Source organism: Pholcus phalangioides, unplaced genomic scaffold, assembly GCF_987345545.1.
Source record: "Pholcus phalangioides strain wild (caught in Gottingen) unplaced genomic scaffold, Ppha-v1.0 ptg000017l_1, whole genome shotgun sequence".
Classification (NCBI taxonomy): domain Eukaryota; kingdom Metazoa; phylum Arthropoda; class Arachnida; order Araneae; family Pholcidae; genus Pholcus; species Pholcus phalangioides.
Genome location: NW_028301610.1, coordinates 67,672,878 through 67,696,956, shown reverse-complemented (window position 1 = coordinate 67,696,956; position 24,079 = coordinate 67,672,878). Strand labels below are relative to the sequence as shown.

At 36.5% G+C, this 24,079-nt stretch overlaps 1 protein-coding gene across 2 annotated transcripts in view; it reads left to right on the top strand.

Moving 5' to 3' along the window:
- Positions 1-24,079, top strand: part of LOC149074672 (uncharacterized) — a 363,805-nt gene that overhangs the window by 239,349 nt on the left and 100,377 nt on the right. For both annotated transcript variants that reach the window (XM_089247127.1, XM_089247128.1), the window contains exons 18-20: positions 11,817-12,028; positions 15,261-15,464; positions 22,001-22,088. In XM_089247127.1, coding sequence (XP_089103253.1) covers positions 11,817-12,028; positions 15,261-15,464; positions 22,001-22,088 — 504 coding nt within the window. The remainder of the gene's footprint in view (positions 1-11,816; positions 12,029-15,260; positions 15,465-22,000; positions 22,089-24,079) is intronic.

Here is a 24,079-nt window from a genome sequence, read left to right as displayed (position 1 = left end):
TTTTCTCAGCTTGAGATATCAAGGAAAAAGTTATTTTCCAGATATTATGCTGAGGTGAACTCGGAAAGAAAAGTCATCACATCGCTGCCGGGACTCGAACCCAGGCCCACTTGCATACTGGGCAAGCATGTTATGAGAAAAAGCCATCTACATCTGTCTTTAAACCATCCCACCCGGGGGTCATTTCCTGAAGTTAAGAGAGGCTACTAATGCCTCTACTTCAGCGCCACGCACCACAGTGTGTGAAATAAGGAAGGCGGGGCCATTTTTTCTCCTGTGAAACAATTTTTAAAAAAATTATCATCCTTTTTTTTTAATTTTGATCATGTCGATCTTTACCGACTAGCTATAGCAAATGATGAAATCATACAATATACGCATGCGAGAGAGTTCAAGAGAAGACCGACATCTGAGTTGTTTGCCATTAATTGTGTTGCGAAGTAACTTTTAGGCAGAATTTAAAGCAGTACCACAGTGCTTCCAAAAGTGTGCATCAGGGTTTCTAGGAGCATCATGGCGAGCTGAAAATATTGATATGTGCGCACAAAACCTATGCTCCAAAGTAGTTCTATTATATGGTGAAAAAAACTGCTAAACTTCTTAGGCAGCTGCCGATGAACTCAGGGTCATCGTAAAAGTATCACGGGACCCTGGGCCAAGTGGTTTTTCGGAGGCCTTACCTGGTAAATCTAGAAATTATCAACTGGCTGACCCACTGACAAACCGGTAAGGGCCAGAATGTTCGCTTAGTTTGGCAGTCGGCGGGTGGGGTCTTTCGGCTGCCGAACAAGAACGGGCCAGAGGTCGGGCTACTGATGTCCCATATAAATTAATTTCCCTCATGACGACGTTGTCGCTATTTTCGTGGAGGGGTCTGGTTCAAATTCTGTATAGTTTGCGCGAGGCTTAAGGGTTTGTCCGGTAAAATATTTTAATTTTTATTAAAGAACCTCCCGGGGGAGTTATTACAAGTCTCGTTTTATGGAAAACATAGATTTGTACTCACTTGTTTTCGGCAGGGGGCTGCAGACCTCCGTTGGAACATTTCATTTCTTTTTGTCTTGTTTGGTTATTGTTTACTTAGTCGGGAGAGTCTGATCAGCTCTCTGGATTGTGTCATGTTGCCAGATTTCCGATGTAATATTTTATTTGTAATGTTTATTATTTAGTGACGCATGAGTATGTAAATCAGATATTTTTGTTGAGGCGAAAAGGCCTTGCGAGGACATGTCCTAAAATTTTTATGAAATGGGAGTATAAATTCCTCCCTCTTTGTCTCTCACAGCGCGCTCATCCTTTGTTTTGTTCATTCAACTGAAGCCCTCTAGTTGGACGGTTCTCCGTCTTGCCACCGTATCATTTGGCCTTAGGCTGGGAAGATAAGCTAATAGTTATTTAAAATGAAATAGTTTATAGTATCTGAATTTGTTTCCCGGCAGGTTAGGAATCGAAAGCATTAATTTATCTTCATAGTCGAAATACTTCATTGCTGATGATAGACGGAAAGTAACGTAGCAGCTGGCCTTGTCAAGGCTACGTGCAGTAAGTAACATCTTGGAGATCCGGCTCTCAACCGAGAAGCCCCTGCTGGAATAGATCCGACCCTCAACCGAGAGGCCCCCTGGAGCTGATCAAAGTGGTCCGGCCCTCAATCGAGAGGCCCCTGGAGCTGATCGAGGTGGTCCGGCCCTCAACCGAAAGGCCACTGCTGGAATAGATCCGATTCTCAACCGAGAGGCCCCCTGGAACTGATCGAAGCGATTCGGCTCACAACTGAGAGACCTCCACTGATACTTACGGGGATACGTTACGCCGAATTGACTTTCAACGTCGTATGTCCGATCAGCATAGAAGATTGACTATTGATGACCACAAACCGGTGAGACTGTATCTTTCTGTCAATGTCGAATAGAGGGTTCTATGTTGAATTAATCTACTGTTAAAATTGTCTAACTTCTACATTCGAAGCTAATGAATAATATTTTCATGCAAAAGTTTATTTATAATAATTTTCCACTGGTCGTTTGCCACTACAATTACTGGATATTTTGAACCGGGCAAGCAACTCCCATAAGGGACGTTGCACATAAAAATTCTTTCGAACACGGGCAACGACGTGTTGACGCGACCAAAAAAATCTCTGGAAAACGGGCGAGGACGCGTCAACATGTCCTGGTAAGACCAGTGCCTTCCCCTAGCTGCTTTGTCTGAGACTTCTCACCCATGCTGTTTGACGAGAACCTCCCTCGGCATTCAGTAATGCTGATCTCATTGTCGGAAGCTCTTCACTGGCACATAATACAGCAAGCAGACACGAATAAAAGGAATAAAGGACACTGTGTTCTCTATTATGCACTATAGTTATCCTGAATAGCGAAATCTCTCTGTGCTTGTGTGAGTGTGTTATTTTGAAATATGGTTATATATTGTGCGTTTGAGAAAACTCGTTTTTTGAAGAGCACCTTTTTTTTTTAATATTCCCCAAGAAGTTCGGAAACATCGTAATATAATTGATTGCACTTGTTAAATACAGTAATAGTTCTGACAAGTTCAAATTTTTAAACTTTTAAAATTAAGAATTCTAATTCTTTAGAAATTAATATCGATTTCATTTTCTAAAATTAACATTTTTTGAATAATTGTAATAATATTTATTGTAATACTTCTTTGATAATATTTCTTGAATGATTCTTGAGAGTTCGAGAATCATTCACACACACAAGTATTCAAAAATAATTAATTCAATCAGGGCTGCAGCCATAAACTCGGCCAGACAGACAACATCCATTTTGGCACATTTCTGGTCCGTCACACCGTACTTGTTTCATCTTCCCCCCAGGTCCGTAATTAGCATTTTTTTCCGGGGGGGGTGGGGGGGTTGCACTATGATGATCAATCAAAATGTTTTTTCATTACTTTGTGGGGAAAAAAAAATCTTTTTAACCTTGAAAATTGTCTCCCTTTTTAACCCTCCGCCCCCACCCGTTTTACCGGGTGTGTTGAAAATTATGACTTTTACCAGAAAAATGGCTGATGTCATAAAACCCTTGAGATTTAATTTCTAAATCGCTGCAAAATTTTCATCTTTATATACTATAGCCTCCCAGAAATCAATGTAGTTTCATTAGATATGGTGTTCTGATCGAATAAAACAACTCTTACTTGATTTTTACTTAATATATTCTACTATCTCAGCATTAATCCTGAGATTATGTTTGAATATCAAAAATATGAAACTTTTCATAGAAAATCATGCAACTCGTGGTAGCGTAAGTTGGGATATTACTGTATCATTGTAGAAATTAAAATTGCATTATAATTTATAATATTTGGATGAGGTAATATATATAAGGGGGGGGGGGGAATGTTGCAGCTTGTTATAAAAAATATAATAATAGTAATGTGTTCAATCTCACTGAGGAAGTTCAGAGACGGTCCTGGGTGCCCCAGCCTAGTTACTCACCTGCACGATAAGTTATCTTATCTTGAACAAAAGAAGTTTCTAAAACAACCATATTTCCATAATTTTTCACGATTTCCACAGTAGTTTCATATTTTGTGGAATAAATGAATAGAAACTACGTAAATTACATAGTAGTTGGCAAGTGTGCTTATAACTAAGGCTAGGGTTTTCATGACCTAAAAACTGGTAGAAAACGCTCTATAACAAATAAATATGCCCCGCAAGACCGAAAATTTGCCTTTGAAGTAAGGAATGATACAAAAAATTTACTTTTTCTATTTACAGTAACATTAATTTTAGCAAAATGATATGAGAATGAGGAATATTGAGATGCAATTAATTAATATTATACAACACTGTATATAAAACGACGTTTTATGTGCAGTGCTGAAAGAAATTTGCGGATTACAAGAATAATCCAGATAATTGGAATCCTTTTAAATTGGGGAAGGTTTTGTACAGCCGTATTTGTACGTGACTAGCTGTGTATTGAGAGAGAACAAAAAAATGTCAGATAGGTGCGTACCTCTGTAGTAGATGAACCGTTTCACAGAAACCATTGAACACATTGTAAAAAACACCCCCCTTCAAGTACCTACTGAATTCTTGTATTCATTGACTTATCCGTAAGTTTCATTGTATTGAAACTTACATTTCAACATGTATTGAAAGCAAATGGAATTTTCTTATCAGTTGGTATGAGAGCTGTGTGTTTGTTGTCAGCAGCGAAAAGTTAAAACATTCAATATTATTATTATAGACGCAATTTACAATATATTTTAATGTGCTACAAAAAACTGAGTTAAAAATAACTTTACTCAGGTTTAGTATGCTAGTGTTAAACCTTTTTGAGACCATGTCCCGTGTAATTAAAACAAATAAAATAAATCAGGGTTCTAAACCTTTCTTGTTTCACGGATCCTTTGTGCCAATAACGGGAAGGTGACGATATTATATCGTGAATGATATACAAAGGCCACCAGAACAGTTTAAGGCCATTGGCAGTCTTAGGGTAGTGCGACCTGTGCGATTGCACAGACCATGGCCCCCACAAGGGGTGGGCTGACAAGGCTCCAGCCCTGTGACCCGGGATGATTGTCATTTTTTTGTTTCTTCACGCTATAAATTCATCATAAAGGGGCCTATGAAAGTCTGGTCGGGGTCCCGTAAAAGATCCCATCCTAGGGGCCCTGCTTCAGGATGTGGGGGCCATGGCACACACCATACAGGGGTGCAAGAGCTGCGCCAATTGCGCCAAACTGCGCCGAAATGGTTCTCTTGCTACACGGTGCGCCATGGCGCCGAATCCCTGCGCATTTGCGCCAATTCTTGTTTGTGGTTCGCGGAGGTACCGCTAATGCAGTGTTGTACGTCAAATACCCTTAATTTAGGAAAAAGAAATATGAACATTTTGATCACGGGATGCGTTCTTTCCGAGACACGGAAAAAGATGCGGGGGGCGGGAGAAACTTCATTTTTTTTCACTACCACAATCACGTTATCTCGTGACCTTGGAAAGTAGTTATACTACCTTGAAGTATTAAGTCCTGTACTGTTATTGGTATAACCGGCGGGCTATCAAAGTCCTTGAATGAATATGCCAAATTTTCCGATTTCGGAGACCGTTTTTTCTCCTGCTGGTTATAGGTTATATACTGAAAATAACAGTAATTTCGCTGCTGCCAACCGGCGTTCAAAGACGGCATACATCGAAAAGAGGATTGGTTTACTCGTTTAAATTACCGAAATTTTTCGGAGATCTTTGGGAAAAAATAGGATCTGTAAAAACTCCAGCTAATATATTCATAGTTTTGTCATCTAGCCACTATGAGGTCGTGTGGTTATCGTCGGCGGTTGCCGATCGTAACAATTTCACATCGCGAAAAACCGGATTTGGTGAACAGGGCCGGCTCGAGGGAAAACATTTTCTACCCATGCAGAACCTTTTTTTGGCGCTACGGACCACGTTTGGACCACGTTTTTTTGGTCGACAAACCTTTTTCCACCCTTTCAACTCCATTGGGCACCCCTGCTTGAGCGGCGCCCAATATGGCCGCACGGTCCGCCACTTCATTGGTGGGGGAGGGGCATGCTCTTAACAATAGTCAGAGGAAGGAGTTTGTACTAGGAGCATGTGCTCATTTTACATAACTTCTGTGAGATACCTTTTTTATATTAATGTCCTACCTTTCCAAAACATGTTGTTGGAGAGAATGAAATGTTTGCACCCTTTCTTGTTTTTTGCACTCCCTCTCGTGCATTGCTGGGATGGTACATTACTCCCTCACGTATTGCTGGAATGTTGCTTAATATTGTATCACCAACAGAACTATTGATTATGTGTGATGAATGGGTTGCACTACAATGCAAATAATTACAAGAAGTGAAATCAGTTCAGAGAATAGAGAGATAGATATTGGGCAGACATATTCAAACTTCGTAACTTTGAAAGCAGCCCAAAGTTCAAAATTTTGCCAGTTTTGGTGAAGGCTTTTTTATCTTCAGCATATGGTGACGCAGACAGTGAAAGAGAGTTCATTGTTAACAAATAAAGAAAGTGTTTGAACATTGAAAAATCTGTCCATCCAATGCTTTAATGGAATAAGACATACAAAATCTTATGTTCAAGGGCATAAAAAATTGGAAAAAAATTGTCATTGAGATACTGTACTTCTCAAAGCGACTCGTGATTCGTAATCTATTAACATGCTATTTTAGGTTGAGAAATTGTTTAAGTAAATAAGGTATTTATATTTTTCTCGTTTTCTGCATTTTGCTTTTAAATTTAATAATTCCTTTAAATTCTGTGAGAAGCCAATTTTTCACGGAAACTCTTGTTATTTTCTGCACGCACTTTTTTTGCTATATCAGGATGAATAAGATTTTGGTGTTCAAGCTACAGAAATTCTTGCTGTCTAGGTTTTCAGTATGCATGTTGCTTAATTTGAAAAGAGTCTAATAATTTTTATTCATCATTTCACTAATGTATGTTTTATTAGTGACAGATAAGATAATTCAGAAAAAATTTTAATGAATTTTAATTTGTGAAGGAAATTTATTTAGAGTTATTTGTTTCAACCATTTTTAGCAAAACTATGGGCATTTCACAGAAAAATTACTCCTTATATCGCAGATATAGTTCATGTTTAGTTCTGCTCAATTTTCAAAATTTCTGCTCCGAAAATGAAATTTGCTGCTCCAAAATGGATGAGGGGCACTTGCACCCCTGCACCATATAATAAGAGATGTCGAAACAAGTTGAAATATTTGATGTGCAAAATATATAAAAAAAATAAATAATTTTTTTGGTATTTTAAAAAAAATTACCGTTCAAAATAATGTATGCATGTAAAACGACCGAGAGATGGGGAAAAAATTAAAAGCTTAATATATGCAGTTGATTTTTTAGAAAAACCATCTATAAGCAGTACACCTATATACATATTACTGTCAAAGCCAGAATCGCTACCGATTTGAGACAGGGCTGGCCACTTCGCGAATGGGCCTATAGTTTGTGCCAAAATCCGTCTGAATTGCAAAAATGATTCGGGCTTAGACCAGCTATTTCGCAAAGTGACTGGAGATCCCAGGCCAATGTTTGATGTGATGTGCTGATGGCATGAACAGGAAATAGTTGAGATCAATATTCACAATTGATCTTGAACATTGATCTCGTCCATGGAACATTTTACCAATTCATATAGCCGCTCCTTTTTTTGGATTTGATTTTCAATTTAATTTTAAATACTGTACATAGTATACTACTGTCTCTATATTGGTTTTTATTCCCATTTTACCCGTTAGCAGAACTGCAAATTATTTCTCTCATTTATTTATTTGTCGCCGGTCCACAAATTATTTCTGTCATTTACTTTTTGTTTGTCCGAAAATTATTTTCTTATTTATTTTTGGTCGGGCCACAAATTATATCTCTCATTTCTGTTTCCTTTTAACAAACACAGTATAAAACCGAACTGAGAAAAACGAGATGATGCTTATATTCTCTTTAAAAGAGACATGTATTTTCCTCATTTACGAACATACTTTTGTATAAGAAAAGAAATATCTTCCCTCTTTTTCTTCAAAACTATTCACGAATACGTACTCATTTCTTTTCTCGCGTCCCCCCCTTCCCCTAAATACTTTCGTCCGTATTGAAGCAACACTCCCAAAAAAACCCTGCCCCTATTTTGGGGGTTTTGATTGAGCTCTTGATTCTTTAGTCCTGATAACAGGTAACTTTTGACAATGGCAAAGATAATCCGGCATTGTATTTTTTTTTCAACGATCAATACATGCCTTAGCGTGAATTCTTCGCGTATTTAAACTTTGTACCAAAAATGGGTAAACGATAAACCCAGCATTGTTCTGTACTAAAAATATTTTGCTTCACAGGTGGAAACATACAATAATTTTCTTTGTTAATTTCGGTAATATGCGTGGAAGCATCAGATTCATTTAATTGATTCATTTTCCACCAAATCCTTTCTATTCACTGAATATTAATTCAGTTGGCTCTCATACACCAAGATGTTTTGCGTGTGTGTGTTTCTTCTAGAACTTTTTTACCAAGTCACAATTTTTTTATCGATAGCTAACGAATGTATGCCTGGGAGAACAATCCGTTTCCATACCAGATAACCGAGATGACTATCTCTCGTGGGCACGACCTCCTCCGCCCCCAATCCCACACACACAAACAATACATACTCGTATAGTATTCTCCGAAGCTTCTTCGCGACTCATAGAGGCGAGCTCGAGATATTGATTTGTGTGCCTATCTATGAACTTTGAGGCAGTTCTTTAAAAAGTCAAAGTACAGTATCAACTAAATTAGTGATGGACAAACTACGGTCCATTTAGAGGTGCTGTACACAAATTTCAAAATAATAGTACAGAAATTTTCAGTTTCAGGTGTTTAAAAAAAAATCCATTGGAGGGGGGGGGGGTGTTCAGTTTCTTGCAATATGACTGTGAGAATTTGAACTGAAATTTATTTAAAAACGTTGCATATACAAGTAGTAGTAGGTAGGGCCTCCAAAAAATAGCTCGGGGATCCATGATGTTCTTAAGTCAGCCACCTCGTTGGGCAATTTGCCTGTTGTGGCGTTGTATTTGTATAAAATAATAGAACACATATGCAATAAATATGCAGTAAAGTTATTTAAATATAATTATTTGTTTTTTCACAGTTGTAAAGAATAAACCATTGCCTCCCATTTGCCATTTGCAACAAGACCTTGGGTGTCTTCAAAGTCTATAACACATTTCGCTACTTCATTTTTAAGCATAAAAATTCCAATTATGAATCAATGTCCGGACCGTCAATTTTTTTTTTCTTTTTGTTGGGTGACCCTCTCCTAAAACAGTTTACCCATCACTGTACTAAATGATTCTGGGGAGCCGCTGATGAACCATGAATTTTGGGCAAGGATGCCGCTAGTGACAAAAAATTGAGAACCACTGTCATATACACTATCTACCAATAAGTATTTGGACACCTGTGATAGAAAAGAAAAACTAACTTTATTCAAAATCAATAGTTGGTAGAGCCTCCACGAGAGGCAATTACAGCGTGAACCCTCCGGGGCATACTTTCCACAAGTCCTTGTGTGACGGCTAGTGGTATTTTCTCCCACTCGGCTTGGAGAAGACATGTCAGTTCCTTCACCGATTTTGGACGGGTAGGGCACCCCTTAATTTGGCGATCCAACTCGTCCCAGAGGTTCTCGATAGGGTTGAGGTCTGGGCTCTGGGCAGGCCAGTCCATTCGATGAACCCCATTGGCACCATACCAAGCCTTGGTTAACCTCGCAGTATGACAGCTGGCATTGTCGTCCTGGAAGTAACAGGGGTCCACCCCATAAAACTGCCACAACGTAGGAAGCACATTGTCATCCAAAATAGTGCAGTAGGCATCGGCGTTGAGCTTACCATGAATGGGGACCAAGGGTCCCAGTCCATACCAGGAGAAACACCCCCAGACCATAATTCCACCTCCGCCGAACTTGACTATTGGCACAATGCATTCTGGCGGGAGACGTTCTCCAGGCAGACGCCAGACCCAGATCCTGCCATCCGAAAGGTAGAGGGTGAACCTTGATTCGTCGCTCCAAAGAACCCATTTCCACTGATCTACGGTCCAATTTCGATGTGCTTTGCACCACATTAACCGAGCAACGCGGTTGGACTTTGTGATCAAAGGCTTATGGGCAGCAGCACGACCATGAAAACCAATCAGATGTGCTTCCTTACGGATGGTATTCATTGAAACAATACTCCCGGATGCCTGTTGAAACTCCTCGCGGATGAGTGCCATCGGTTGGGTGCGGTTCTTCCAAATTTCCCTGGACAGCACCCGTCGGTCTCTATCTCCCAGTTTCATTGGTCTGCCGACTCGGGCAAATTCCGACAATCACAGCTCACCTTCCACTTCTTAATCACATAGGCCACTGTCGATTTTGGGTACTTCAGCTTGCTAGATATGTCCCTTAAGGATCGGTCATTTTTGTGATACCCGATAATTATACCTTTCTCGAAATCAGAGAGCTCCGAACTGCGCGGCATCTTGCATGTGACTAATGCCGATGTTGTTTCCTACACGATATATACCGACGCAGGGCGTGACGTATCTCAGGACCGCAGATATCGTCATTTGCATAGGTGTCCAAATACTTATTGGTAGATAGTGTAGAATAAGATATCTGACGTGTTCCCAGGCAAGGATTTTATCAGGCCAAAACAGACTTAAGAGAGAGGAGGAAATGCTTTTAGCATTTTAAGAATTAAAAAAAATGCAGTAAACTTTTGAATTACTCAGAAGTTAATTCAGTGATACAATACAGTGATTACAATACAGTGATATGTAATTTCATTATTTTTAATCGAATGTTATGTGAATATCACAGTATAGTAGATTTTGATCCGATGATATTACTGTAATTTTTATAATCAGTATGAATGGGAATAATTTTATGTGAAGCCAAAAAAAACGGGTGGAAATAACGATTTTCACTGACGGAAAATTTATTTCTTGAATTGCATGGAACTTTTTACAGTATTTCTCAGTATTAGTTAGACTCGGTAAGGCTTATCGTCAACTTACAAAAGACCTATTCATACCTTTGGCCTTATTGTTGCGGTGGGAGGAATCCTATCAGTGAAAATCCGGCACCCTACTGTTGACAAATGGGGGAAGGCATCGTCTTACCTTAAGAGGCCCTGCCGTTTTTCAAAGGATTTTGGTAAAATCGTGTGCCCGATTCAGAAGATTTTCTTTGAATATGCGTAACTGTTGAAGGGTTAACAAAAGTCTACTTGAACAGTTAAAAATCTGTCCATCCAATGCATTAATGGAACAAGACACACAAAATGTTGTATTTAAGGATATGAAAAATTTGAAAGAAATTGTCATTGAGATGCTGAACTTCTGAATTCTTGTAATTCATATATAAAATATTGCAACAGGCTTCAGGCTGAAAAAACAGCAGAAAAAACACTTTTAACCTATTAATATACTATTATGTTGAGAAATTGTGTAAGTAAATAAGGTATTTTTTTATATTTTTCTTTTTTTGGCATTTTGTTTTTAAATTTAATCATTTCTTCAAATTTTCTGTGAGAAGCTAACTTTTTGCACGGAAACCCTTATTATATTCTGAACTTTTTTTTGCTATAACAGGATGAATAAGATTTTGGTGTTCAAGCAGCAAAAATTCTTGCTACTTAGGCTTTCAGTATGCATGCTGTATAATTTGAAAAAAGTCTAATAATTTTTATTCGTCATTTCAGTAATATATGCTTTAGCAGTGACAAATAAAATGGTTCAGAAAAAATTTAAATGGACTTTAATTTGTGAAGGAAATTTATTTATAATTATCCATTCCAACCATTTTTTGCAAAACTTGGCATTTCACAGAAAAATTACTCCTTATATTACAGATATAGTTTGTTTTCAGCCCTGCTTCATTTTCAAAATTTCTGCTCCAAAATGGGTGAGGGGCACTTGCATCCCTAGACTGGGGAACATGACAGTATCTAATTTTTGAGCCATATAAACACACACAAGATTTTCCAGACCCATCTCCAAAAGATTGTTTCTTTATTTTTTCCACTGCCAAGTGGCATAACCCATGATATTCCTTCTCATTCTATGATTTTTTTTTTCTCTTCTAGTGTTACACTGTGGAAAATTGGTGGTGACTATAACAAAAAAAATCTTGGTCTCCTCTCTTAGATGTCTAGTCATCATGTGGCTAATGGCGAATGTCAATTTTAACCTTTAGTGCATTGTTATTTTAACAAATAAAATTAGTTTCCGAGATATGTTATACTTTTTTCTCTTTTTTAATAGGGTTGTATTACAATTAAAGCAGAAAAAGGCAGTTCTGCTATAGAGAATATACCAGTTATTAACAGAGGTAATGTGACAGTTACTTCCGAGCTCATTGTTCGTTGTGAAAACCAAGCATTGCAAGTCTTGCCATCTGTAATCATTTTGCCCCCGAATGAAACTGTTTACTTAACAATGGTCTTCGACCCAATGTTAGCAGATTCTGCTAATGGGTAAGTGTAATGTTAATTTTTCTTTAGAATTAAAAAAATTGATATTCCTTCTCATTCTATGATTTTTTTTTCTCGTCTAGTGGTACACTGTGGAAAATTGGTGGTGACTATAACAAAAAAATCTTGGTCTCCACTCTTAGATGTCTAGTCATCATGTGGCTAATCGCGAATGTAATATAATGGCGAATATAAATGGTCTTGTTTTATCTCTTTTACATACTAGTATTTTATTGGAGAGAAAAAATTTGAAAAACTACATCCAGCAACAGATTGAAAATAGTGGAGGCTGATGGTGGCATACTTGTGTCTACTATTTCCAAACTTCATTTTAATTGCAATAGAGGAATCATAAATAGTGATTGATTTCTCTTTGTCAGTGTTTCCCAAAGTGGACAATATTGCCCCTGGAGTCGATGAAAAGTACCGGGGTGCAATAATATAGAAATGAATATAATATAGGATGTTATGGGTGGCTGAGGTAAGGAGTATGTTGTTGTACATCCCATATATATATAAGGATATGTATGTGTAAGGGGTATGTGTAGTTTTAGTACGGTGGTCCCAAATTTTTCACAGGCGTAAATGGAGACTGGAATAAGTCCATTAAATAAACTTCATAAAAGTTTGAAATCAGAGGTGTCAGATGTGGTGGGTGAAATTTTTTTAGGTTTCGATGAAGGAAAAAAAGTTTTTGCTTTCAATATAATACAAATACAATGCCACAACAGGCAAATTGCCCAACGAGTTGGCTGACTTAAGAACATCATGGATCCCCGAGCCATTCTTTGGAGGCCCCTACTAACTACTGCTACACCACACATGCACACCCCCCTCCCCCCGCGGAACCCCCCAACGAATCGGTACATGCGGGAATGTGCGTGTACGTGTAGTGAAAGCTGACGTGAAGTTTTTTGTTTTGCTGTAATGCTTGTTATGTGTAGTGCTGCCATCTGCCACCAGTTTTTCTAACTATGAGTGAAGTGTTATGATTGAATGATTTATCGTTGTAGGACTGTTGCTCTCTGTGGCGAGACTTTTTAACGGGGAGATCGGCTCGCAATTTGCTCCTTGAAGTTGGGAACCACAGAAAACCAACTTCAGCCGACCACCACTGTGGGGTTCGAACCCGGATCCTCGCATCGCGAGTCCATCACTATAACCACTCGACCACCACAGCGGCTTTCAGGGTGTCTACCATCAAGGAGAAGTCACCAAGTCATGGAATGGGAAAAACGTTACTGAAGTTACAGAATTCAAGCGAAAAAATTAGATTATTTTATTATTTTCGAAAGACCTTTTTTCAATTTCCCTCCCCCCCTGAAAGCTAGGCTTTTGAGAAGTTACGGCATTCAATATTTTTCGGCCCCCCCCCCCCCCCCGGGTTTCTTTTCTCTTTTTTTCCCAGGGATGAGTGAGTAGTAGATGTAGTAAATGTAGTAGATTGCATTTAATGATTCTACACCAAAGTAGAAATTGTATCATTTTTCAGGTTATTTGGGAGGTGTATCTGGACCATTTGGTTTATTAATTTTTCTTTTGCTTAGTTTCAGGGTTCAATAAGTAGAGTAGTCATTAAAAACTTCTTTCTGGATGGGAAAAATAATTTTGCATCTTTTACTTCATCTTGGACAGTAACTAACATTCATAATTCAAAATTATGGTCCACATTTTGTCTATAGGTGAAACAGCAGTTTACATTACAAAGTGGTTGGATACGTAAGCCTATTCTAGATTTTAGACTCTGATGCTACCCAATAGCATTCAATTGTCTTCTGTATTTTTAGGGCATGCAGAGGTATAAACAATATTTACAATGCTCAGCAAAGAGCTAGAAATGAAAGTGCTTCATTTGTCAAAAATGATCACTCACATTGAACAGTAGATGAGAGAACAACAAATGTAAACAAATCCCTTTAAAAAAAAGTAAGGATGTATAACACAGTAAAACTATCTGGTTCACCTTGACTTATTTGCACCATGTAATTTACACATTATGCATTGTGCTTTTGAAAGTGATCTCGAAAGTGCATCAATTTTAAAAAAACTTGCATGTCTTCATAATTTGCTGTGCATTGTCAAAGAGAGTTAGTTGACAGATTGGACTGTGGACGACGCTAAAAAAGAATGTCATCAATATTGTGAAGAGAGAAAAAAGAATTATCTGTGGTTGCTAAATACCTTATTTTGACCAAAAATTACTTTTGTAACAAAGTAATTTCTGTCATTTTGCTTTAGCTCGAGTTATCTTAGAGGATATTAAATTAGTGCTATGAATTTTTTGAATTGAAAATTTTTTTCGAGATTTTTTTATTTTGTTGTGCTATGTTTATGTTGTTAGGGGGGGGAGGGGTGGGTCGACACTCTCGCCATCCTACTTTTTAGTCTCACTTTATCCTACTTATTCCAGTTCTTTGAGTGGGAGTCCGTAGATCATTGTTAAGTAGGAAATTGCGCCATTGGCGGCCTCAAACTCATTTACTTCAGAAGTGAAGGAGAGGAAAAGAAGAATTGTGTGCGCAATTCTTTTCCTCTCCTTCACACACACAAAGTTATTCAGTGTTTGGAGGGCCTAAAGTTTATGGCTTTTTCAGTGGTGACAATGAATAGGAATGAATCACAAAACTAAAGCTAAACGTTGTATAAGCAGGGTTTCATTGTATACGATTAACTTGCTACTCCTACACACTTTTGCAATGGAAAATACTTTTGCGATGAAAAATTCTGGAAGGTTTTCTGTGTGGAAGATAAAATTAAATTTCAAAAAATTATCTTTTATTATTGATTTTTTACTTTGTTTTTATTTGGTAGAAATAAAAATTTAAGTTTTCTTCTGGACCTAAGTAATGTATGCCAATGTCCCCAGAGCAGAATATATAAAAAACTGTGCCATACATTGCGAAACTATCTGTGAAATAATTTTTAGAAAGATGGAAAAAGAACTTTTATGTATATGGAAACCATTATTATGGGAATTGTACTGCAGAACATTTTTCAGTGAGCCGAGCACTCATTGCAGAACAAAGGGAACACTGCTGTGGGAGTCAATGTAACAGGAGCCAGTGGATTTATGATTCATTTTAAATGATGCCTCAATGACACCATTGAAATGCAAAAGGTTAAATATTCTTACAGTGATAACAAGAAAAAAACTACAGTGTTGGTCAAAAACTCATTATTTAAAATACATTATTTTTAAAAGAACAATTTTATTAGTATACTTTTCTCTTTGTAGTGTTCTTACAGCACTTCTACCAAATGGGAAGAAGTGTGATTTGATTAAAGCGATTGGTAGGCTTATTTCTAAAGAGGGACCAACTAATGTATTGCACAAAAATGCATACATTAATACTCAAGCATCAGATTTACCTGCCATGTGTGGGCTAGAAAGTGATAAGAAATGTTTAGTGTTTGATGGAATGAAAAGCAATCAGAATCTGTGAGTATGATTTTATACTTTCAATTATCATTCTTGAATGTGTTAATCGATGAATTAATTTCTGTGACCTAGCCATTGCTTTTTATCATTCAAAATTACAACAAACTTGAAATGTGCCATATTTTAACTTGTATAAAGAAAACTTTTTTACTAAATATTAGGTCCCAAAAATAAGGTGTGGGGGGGGGGGGTTGTTATACTTGGATAGTATTATAGGTATCAACAAATTACTTAGTTCCTTGCAGTTTATGATGAGTGACTATTCTGTATTTGACGAGTCCATTTTATGTATAAATAACACAAGTTGACAAAAAATTTTTTACTTAAGGGAATATTTACAAGGATTCTGATTCCGGCATGTTGTCCTTCTGATTCCGGCAAAATTACAACAAACTTGAAATGTGCCATATTTTAACTTGTATAAAGAACCCTTTTTTACTAAATATTAGGTCCCAAAAATAAGGTGTGGGGGGGGGGGGGTTGTTATACTTGGATAGTATTATAGGTATCAACAAATTACTTAGTTCCTTGCAGTTTATGATGAGTGACTATTCTGTATTTGATGAGTCCATTTTATGTATAAATAACACAAGTTGACAAAAAATTTTTTACTTAAGGGAATATTTACAAGGATTCTGATTCCGGCATGTTGTTATTCCCTCCTGTTGCCAGATGTACAAAAATTCTCCCACACCAAATTAAGAGAGAGTTAGTAATACAATTAAAAATTAGACACAAAACCAACATTTTTATGACATGTCGGTCTTGTGACTGGTACGTGTCAAGCATCTCAGTTGAGTTGTCTTCGTTTGAAGACAATTCAGCGCAATTGTTAATTGGCACCATTGGTGATCAACTTATCATTACTTTTTTTTACATTATTGAATATATTGTTATATATAGGCCTTCATTTTGCTGTTGGCACAGAAGTCTAAAAATCTGCACGCTAAGCTAAAAATTCAATGCTTATTGGTTCAAATGATGGTATTGTCATATAATAAATGCAGCAGCTTACAGCCACAAAAGTTTTTATTTCGTTTCCTAGTGAATCTGTTTTCATTATGAACAAATAACAAAGAAATGGGTCTCCCTCCTACGAGGCAGCCCCCCTCCCCCACCAAGGTGGACCAAAAAGGCCAAAAAAACTTTCTTCAAATTTTTCTTTTCCTAACCCACCAAATACACTGCTGGCCACCCAAATTGCAACACCAAGAAAGACAAGAGATATCGCAACAATATTTATTTTGTAGTTAACATGTTGACCAAGCATCAAATGATTAAATTTATAGACTTCTGTGAAGTGTACTTTCTTTTGGCATTTCGTAAAGTAGATGTCAGTATATTTCTATAGGTTTTATATTTTTCTCTTAATTGAATGTTGAAAGGATTGGATTTTAATCTACTATAAAGCCTGTGTTTAATAGACTTGAGAAGTGAGCTAGAGACCCAGGGTTGTTTGGGGATGCTGTACTTTTTAATTCTAACTTTTTTTATTTCTGCTTCTTTCAATATATTCTCAAAATGTTTAGAAAAGATTTGATAAGCAGTGTTAGGATCATTGCATGACAATATATCGGAGACCCAAGGTGGATCAGATAATAAATTTAGTTTGCTATGATCATAACGAGTGTGGATAATTTACGGCTGTAAATATTATTTTTAAAATTATCAAGATAAATAAAGATCGGATGATGATCTGTTATATCAGAGTTTATAGTGCCCACTGTAGATATTTGTTTCTTTGTTCTAATAAAAATATGGTCCAAAGCTGAAGATTTTCTAATGGCATTGGTTATAACATGTTCTAGTCCGTAAGACAATAAAATATTATTGTAATCTGAACAAACTCTGTTATTAGCTAATAAATTTATGTTGATATCACCTATGTTGATATAACTAATATTGCGGTAGACTTTGTGGACAGTGAGTTTAAGACAGAATCAAGTGACTCTAAAAATCTGTTCACACTAGAGCTAAGAGGTCAATAAATTGATCCAATTATTAAGCTGTCGTTTGAATTATTATAATTTACTTCAATCCATATTGATTCACATTCATCGATAACTATTTCTGATTTGCATTTGTAATTCAACTTATTATGCACATACATACCAGAGCCACCATGTGAGCTATCTTTTCTAGGTGAAATTAATAGCTCAAAATCATTAATACCCAAGTTATTACATTCTATTTTATTAGTGACCCTGATTTCATTTAATGCAATAATTTTAAAAGGTGTTTTGAAGCATATCAAAATTTCAGATAATTAGTCAAAGTTCTTTTTAAGGCTTCGTATATTTGCATGAAACAATGATAATTCGCAGCGTTTGTTGTTGTATAATGTATAAATTTCCTCAGTGCTAAAATTTCTACAATTAATTAACTTCGAAGAGTTTGTACTATTCATTTTTTTAATTACGTTTTAAATTTAACTGGAAAAAAAAATTCTATGAGATCAGTAAAAAATTTGGAATAATACTTATCTTTCAAAAAATCTTGTCTTTCGTAGACCTACTTTATATCGTATTTGGAGCATAACTGGAACACTCTGCTCTCCTCGTCCTTTCGGGTGTAGATAGCTTCATTCTTCATCCATAGGAAGCGCCAATCGTGAGTCTTCTTTGCTGCCAGTGACAGGGTGTAGATTTCTTGCATCCTTGGTGTCAGGTGTTCACTATAATATATCCTCGTTGCTTCTCATGGAAATCCAAGATCCTTGGGTGTAGACTGCCTCTTTTTCGCCTTAGTTAGTATCAGCTCCTTGTGCCGACAGTTGACAAAACGGACTATAATTGGTCGACTTTTGCCTTTGTCTTTTCTGCTTCCGAGATGGTGACTTGCTTCGATGTTGCTTTTCTCCACTGTCACTTCCATCTTCTCCGCAAGTTTCAAAACAATCTCATCCGTATCCTCTCCTTTTCCTTCAGGAACATTTCAGAGAGAGAGGTGATTAGGTTATTTCTTCGTGCATAGGCAAATCCATGTGTTCAAGCCTATCTTCCAGCATTTGGTTTTGGTGCCACATCATTTCGTTCTCCTCCCATAGTTTCCTATTCTCGTCTTGTAATTTGCTGATGGTTAGTTTCAGCTCCTCAAATTTCTTGCTCATGAATTTGACACTTTCTGATAGATAGCTTAGTCATTTCAAGCATTCTAGTTTTCCACTGATGGTATCCAATGCAGTCAGCTTAGCCTCAATTCGGTCGACGGCAGACAGCTTATTCTCCATAGCAGAAATCCGCTTATCAAGCTCAGCGCAGGAGGGTGCCATTTCTTCAATCGGTGCAAAAGAATGGAGAAGAAAAACGTGTGTCTTATCTCGATGAAGTCTCAGTGGAAAGTCGAAACAATAGGGTGAATCGTATTAATATAATCACTGCCCCAGATAGCGAGGACATACAATAACTGAGTTAAAAAATAGAGTAGTAAAATGATAGTAGAGGAAAGAAAGGTTTATGTTGTACTTTCTTTATGTTTTCTATTTTTACTGCCTTATTTTAGTATTTTTTCCCCACCCACTCTGGTTTATTTTCTTCATCTTGTATTAATCAATAGCTATGACTATTGATTATATTGTTGGTGGTAGTTGCCTCTTATAGACCTCTTAGGATATCTACATTGACAATCAATTTTCTGCTGTTCTGGCTATTTTCTCGCACTTGATTTTATCCCTAAAAAAGCATGGCTCCCTTCACCTGATTTATTTTAATTGTGAAACTGCACAAACAGTTAGGAATATACATTTTTGTATGTGCAAGAAATTGTTTCCGTGTAATACTAATCATTAGAAAGCTATTCAACAGACTATTACACTCATCATGCAGTCATGATGGAAACAGTTTGACTCTTTACCAACAGGGCCGCAACCAGATGCTTTGTCACCAGGGGCAAGTGTGAATTTTGATGCCCCTTGTTGAAGGAGAGGTTCCAGAATGAAATTTATATGCCCCCCCCCCTCCTGGGTCTAGCACCCAGGGCACGAGACCTGCTTGCTCCTCCCTAGTTGTGGCCCTACTTATCAATGGCATTTATTTAAGAAAAATTGTGTGACCAATATAATTTGTTTTTTACCTGTCTAATTTTGTTCATTACAACAATAAAAGGGTTAGAAAATGGAATGGGTTAGAAAATTAGAATATACAGTTGAATCCCGTTATAGCGAAAATCTTGTTTTAGCGAACACTTTTCTAATTTTCACTCCCCCCCCAGATAAGTTTACATAGGAACAATACTAAAACCTGGAATTCCTTTATAACAGAATTTTGTTATCATGAAGTGATTTCTCCGGTCTCTTGAAGTTTGTTATAACTTGATTTGACTGTTCAGGGTTGTTTGGACCAAGTGGTTTTTTTCAAAAAATCAAATAAAAGTTGCCTAAATATCATTTTTTTTCCTTGAAAAATATCATATTGGTTCATTATTAGCCAAAATGTTTCATTTTTACCACATTTTATATCCTTGGGGTACATTCTGATGGTATATCTTTGAATGACATAAGATGTTATAAGTGGTTTTTTTCAAAAAGTCTCATAAAAGTGGCCAGAATATATATATATTTTTCATATGAAGTATCTTAGTTATTTAAAGTTATATATAAAAGCCAAAATTTCTCATTCTTACAACATTTTCTAACCTTTGGCTACATTCTGATGCTCTATATATCTTTAGCAAATTCATGAATGATGATTGCATCGCACATCTAAATGTAGTGGTGTATTATCTCACAGGGTTTCTTTTTCCCTTCACAAAGAAGCAGCTACAGTAGTGACACCATCATGCTAGGGGCAGGTGGTCCTATAATCCAATAAAGACACCAGCTGTCCTTAAAGGACAAAGACTAGTGCACTATTATTACATTACCTCACATACATTTTCATTTTGTTTCCCATAAGAAGTAGCACATCTCCTACTGTATATCTCCCAGTCTTAATATTCAATAGTTGTTTTTTTATACTTTCACACACACACACTGTTAAGCCCAGTTAATCAAAGTTCTACTGTATAGAAGTAACAGATTTATGAAAAATAATCAGCTATATACAGGGTGATTATAATTTAAATTTTGATTCCAAAACTATACAATAAGTACTGATCAGAATGACTTGAAAATTTGCATGGATACTCCTGAAGCAATGGAAGTTTCTTTCGCAAAAGAAAAAAGTGTAAAATGTGCAAGTAGATGATGCTGTACTTGGCCAGCAGTATAAATCTATTTTGTGCAACCACATCATTTCGGCACTTCCACAGCATCAGTGTGTGGATAGAACTTCTATCAAGATGCACATTGCAATACCAGCAAAGCAGCTGCTGAAGACCCATTTTGACAGGATGCACCTTAACCCTTGCAACTTCTGGCTGTGGGGGTACCTCAAAATGGTATAAACAGTGGTCAGATTGCAAACTTTGGTGAATTGCAATCTCCAGCACATTACCTATATGTTAGAAGTTCCTCAGGAATATTAACGGGGGGGGGGGGGGGCACGTTTAGTTTAATAAAGCTGAATTGCAAGCACATCCACATTATGACCATGGCATACTCCGATTCTGTTATTGAACAAGAATTTTTGTGCTTTCAACCTCATAGCCAGAACACGTGGTGGGCAACATATTTAACATTTCTTGAGTAAGTTGTAGTTATTTGTTCAATTACTTTGTTTTTTGTGATGTTTCCATGAATTATGAAATCGTGAAATGCTATAATTAAGGTATCATTTTGCCATGACTGGCTATCGTTTCCATTCTGCGAGCAAATTTCCCACATGTTTTTCAGGAATATTCATGTCAATTTTCAAGTCATTTTAACAATCGTTCTTTTTTTACAGTGTTTTGAAATCAGAACCTTAGTTATAATCACCCTGTATATCGCAAATCATTGCTAATTAATCTGCATTATTTATGCTTCGTTAAATACACTATATTCACCTAATTTTTATTACTTTTTGCAAAATAGCTTCCTAATCAAGTATACTGAAAGTAACTGGAGAAAAACCTTTATATACTATATGATTAATAATAACATTAAAAGAATTTTCAAACACACAGTAATCTAAAGAGTTGAGTTAAGCAAAAAATAATTAAATAGCAAAAGTTGGTTTTTGTTAAAATGTAATAAATATTTATTGATTAATTAGCATGGGAATAGTGTTAATTACATTAATAAACATTTTATTTTAGTTAATTATTAGAAGTTTGAATGATTTTTCAGAAATTTCATTGTTTTTAATGTTAATACCATTTAAAACAAAAAAACCGGTTCAAACCAAAAAAACCTGTTCAAACCAAAAAAACCTGGTTTAAACCAAAAAACCCGGTTTTTTGGTTTTTTTCAAAAAAAACGGTTTTTTTACCAACCCTGGTATATATATACGTATGTCTATACATCAGTCAGTGAAACAAATGTGATAGAAAAAAAATTAGCATAAGAAAAGAAAATTTTTGAAATGTAGGACTATCTTCATATTGTTATTCTGGTGTGGATTAACACGCTAAATGAATTCATTTTATGTCCAATGATTTTATTAATTTCTTCAATATAGCACCAAATCTGTTACTGTACGTAACCCATCATCAGCTGGTTCTATTCAAGCACATATTTATTTTAAAGGAAAAGATAATATATTCAAGGTGAATACCCATTTCATTATTTTTTAGATGATGTATTTATTTTCAATATATATTTTTGAAAAATAATGTTTTGAAATACATATATAAGAGTATTTGTAGAAGTCTAAGCAAGCCGGGACTCAACCTTTTTCAAAACTGTTAGAATAGAATTTAGGGCTTATGTGCCTGCATGTACAGGACAATTCAGTTATTCTGTCTCCATTTACTGCATTTTACTGGTGAACCATTTGTTTTAGAGGCGTATTTCCCATTAGAAAAGGTATCCAAATAATGTGTAGAACTCGGATACATTATTCATATTGCAAGGGGTTGTATAGTTGTTAAAGTACAAAATTTAACTTTCTACTGACACTTTGTTCTCAAAAACCAAATTAAAAAGTTGTTGCTGGATATTCCTGAGGCAAACAAAAGAATTTCATGTTTCCAAGTACAATGTACTCAGGTATTTGAATTTAAAAAATGGACAAAAGAGTTGAGAAAGAACAGCATAAACTAACAGACAACTCTTCTTTCTCTGATTTGTGCTGTTCTTTCCCAACTTTCTTCCATTTTTTGTAATTCAAATATCTCTGCAAATATTATACTTAGAAACATGGGATTTTTTTTTTGGCCTCGGGAGACGGTAACAATTTTTAATTGGGTTTTGTCATTATTCATAATTCAATTGGTACAGTGTCTGTATAAAAAAGTAATTTTAATATTTCAATAACTATATAACCCCTTGCAACATGAATAACCTATATCTGAGTTTTACACATTATTAGAGTAAGTATGCTTCTATAGGATCAATGATGGTTCACCAGTAAAATTCTACAAGGGTAATTATGGAATCACTCTGAATATTGCCATGTGAACTCTCAGAGTAGTCTCCCTGAACATTCATAACACACTGCCAACCACTGGTGATTTGGAGATACAAACTCATTCGCAATCTTAAGATTCGCTGTTATGTCCTTTTGGATCTGAAACTGTCTTCAGTGGAGTTGTAATTTAATGCATGCACATAACAAAATGCTGCTGTTTATGATTTTTTTGAACACATTTATTGAAATTTTTAAAAGTAGTGCCCATTTGTATATTTTGAACTTTCACAAAGATCCCTGAGTTTTGAAAAGAAATAGTTGTCAAGACTCATTTCCAATCTTTATAATTGGAAGACAATAGGCCTCAGAGACTAAACATTCCTGCAAATGAAAAAAAATCCAATCACTAAATAGGATTTACTTTTTTCTGAAGCAGGAATCTGACCTAGGAAAAAGACAATTAACCACTTCACATTCAAGCATTTGGCAAGAAATTCGGATAATCTCAATTTATTGAATCAGGGATAAATATGGTAACCTTGTCATAACCTAACCATACGTTACAAAAACAACGAATGGTGGGAAAGAAAAAATATAAAAGGAAAAAATATATATACACTGAAGAGCCAAAAAAACTGGTACACCTGCTTAATATCATGTAGGGCTACCGCGAGCATGCATAAGTGTCGCAACACGACGTGGTCTGGACTCGACTAATGTCTGAAGTAGTGCTGGAGGTAATTGACACCATGAATCCTGCAGGGCTGTCCATAAATCCGTAGGAGTAAGAGGGGGTGGAGATCTCTTCTGAACAGCACGTTGCAAGGCATCCCGGATATGTTCAATAATGTTTATGTCTGGGGATTTAGGTGGCCAGCGGAAGTGTCTAAAGTCAGAAGAGTGTTCCTGGAGCCACTTTGCAGCAATTCTGGACGTGTGGGGTGTCGCATTGTCCTGCTGAAATTGTACAAGTCCGTCAGAATGGACATGAATGGGTGCAGGTGATCAGACAGGATGCTTACATACCTGTCACCTGTCAGAGTCGTATCTAGACGTATCAGGGGTCCCATATCACGCCAACTGCACACGCCCCATACCATCACAGAGCCTCCACCAGCTTGAACAGTCCCCTGTTGACATGTAGGGACCATGGATTCATGAGGTTGTCTCCATACCCGTATACGTCCA